The 1,938-nt window shown below is 34.6% G+C and overlaps 1 protein-coding gene across 1 annotated transcript in view; it reads left to right on the top strand.

Annotated features, from left to right (window-relative positions):
• The window catches only part of LOC104735701, a gene marked incomplete in the record, with an annotated part of 7,094 nt that continues 5,603 nt past the window's right edge, over nucleotides 448-1,938 (top strand). The window contains 3 exon segments of the mRNA XM_010455528.2: nucleotides 448-767; nucleotides 1,055-1,115; nucleotides 1,420-1,786. Coding sequence (XP_010453830.1) covers nucleotides 1,113-1,115; nucleotides 1,420-1,786 — 370 coding nt within the window.

Here is a 1,938-nt window from a genome sequence, read left to right as displayed (position 1 = left end):
TGACCAATTAAAAGACCACAAATGGTTTAAAACCAGAGGAAAAAAGTCTTCCTAAATAATACTAAAAGGCAATTTAATAATTTTCCTTCATTTTAAGATTTATTTTCAATAAAGAGATTTTTTTTTTGACAGCCAATAAAGAGATTTACAAAGCCATGATTATGTAAAATTTATAATTCACATATTTATTACTATATATCAAATGCACACATCTATACTATATATAGTCTTAGGAGGAATCAGGAGAGGACCACAAAGAGAAGATTAAAAGAAAGAAGAAGGTAATCAGTTACTGTGGTTCGGTAGTAAAAGTAACCGCGTTTAAAAAGCTCTTACTTTAATCTTGTGTGTGACTAAATCCAACAAATATTCGTCAAAACAAATAAAATTTATTATAGAAATTTTATATACGACTGAATATATATATATATAGGTATGTATGTATGTATCGATGTATATATCTACAGCTTTCATCTCTGGCTCGTGTTGTTTGTGTATATCACGAGGAAAAGGCAAATAACCCAGATGAAACTTAGGGAGAGCCATCACTGAAATCTTTAGACCAGTGTAAGGGTGTGGGGGAGAGATAGCTTTTTTTCTAAAATTAAATTGGCATCATCGAATCTGGATTGATAGAGAGGATTTAGGGTTTGTAGGAGTTGAAGAGGGAAATTAGGGTTTCGTTTTAATTTTGTGTTCTCTATAGGGTGATGGAGATGATGGGGGAAAGCCAATTCAAAGGGAGATGATTTGGAGACCTGAATCATGTAATGTTATTTCCCAATTTTAGGGATTTTTTTTTTTTTAATTATAAAATTATAACGTTAGATTATCTCGAAGAGTCCGTGTTTTATGGGTTCGTTCGTTCTCCTGTTGAGATAATTTTGTGGTGATTGGTTGATGTTGTCTCTTGGTAATTGATGTTTTTTTTTCTGGGTTTGGTTTTAAAAATTGTAAATTTTGTTGTTGTTTAGCTGCTCTTTTATGTGATGATCTCCATTTTGTTGGAAAATGTTCTGCAGTTTTTAATATCTTCTTTGTCTCTTTGTTACAGTTGCAAAGAGCTTGATAGAAATCGGTTTGCGAGTCGAGGAGAATTAATTTTATTGTAGATGGTGAGATCAGCTAAACCCTTTCTTTTTCTTCTTATCCTGTTGCTGTATTATCATTGTCTTTTTCCTAGATGAGAAGAAGTGATGAAGTTGTATATTAAGCATTAGATCAAGACATCATGAACACTTTTGATTGATGTGATCATGATAGCTTTTGATGAAGTTGTGAAGTTGGTGGTTCTAAGTAAATATAACAGCTTCACATATTGCTATTGCCATAACTACGCTTTTGTAGAATATAGACTCTCCAATTTACTCCTTTGATGATTGTTTTCTTTTTTTTTAATTGTTATTATATCTCGTGCAGGCTGATAGAAGAGTTGGTAAACGTCCAGTGGGTCAGAGAGGTTTCTCAAAAGTGGAGTCTGGAACTTGTAATGTTTGTTCTGCTCCATGTTCATCATGCATGCACCGTAATGTAGGTTCCACAGTATCAAAGTTGGACGAGTCATCAGATGAAAACTGTCATGGAGTAGTGGGCAGCCAGTGTTCTGTCAACGAGGACGATCTTTTGCCTGCTTCCATAACTAATACTCACAACAGTTTAAATAACACTGCTAGTGAAGCAAGCAATCTTGTTAATTCCAGTCATGATGCTCTCTCTGAGAATGCTGAGAGTAAGGAAACCATAAGATGTTCTGGGATATCAGATGATTCCGGAGCTGTTGCAATGATTTCTAAGACATCTCTTTCTGGGAGCAGGATGAATCAGAAAGTCTCTGCATCAGCTAATGTGTTAGATCAGAGCTCTAATTGTGTAGAGGGCCAGGAAGATGGGATATTGTCTGATGATCGAGCCAAAAATTTGAATTCAGCTCTGGTTTCT

The sequence above is a fragment of the Camelina sativa genome, chromosome 13, assembly GCF_000633955.1.
Source record: "Camelina sativa cultivar DH55 chromosome 13, Cs, whole genome shotgun sequence".
Lineage (NCBI taxonomy): Eukaryota > Viridiplantae > Streptophyta > Magnoliopsida > Brassicales > Brassicaceae > Camelina > Camelina sativa.
Note: the sequence above shows the minus strand (reverse complement) of the source record. Positions and strands in the feature narration are given on the sequence as shown.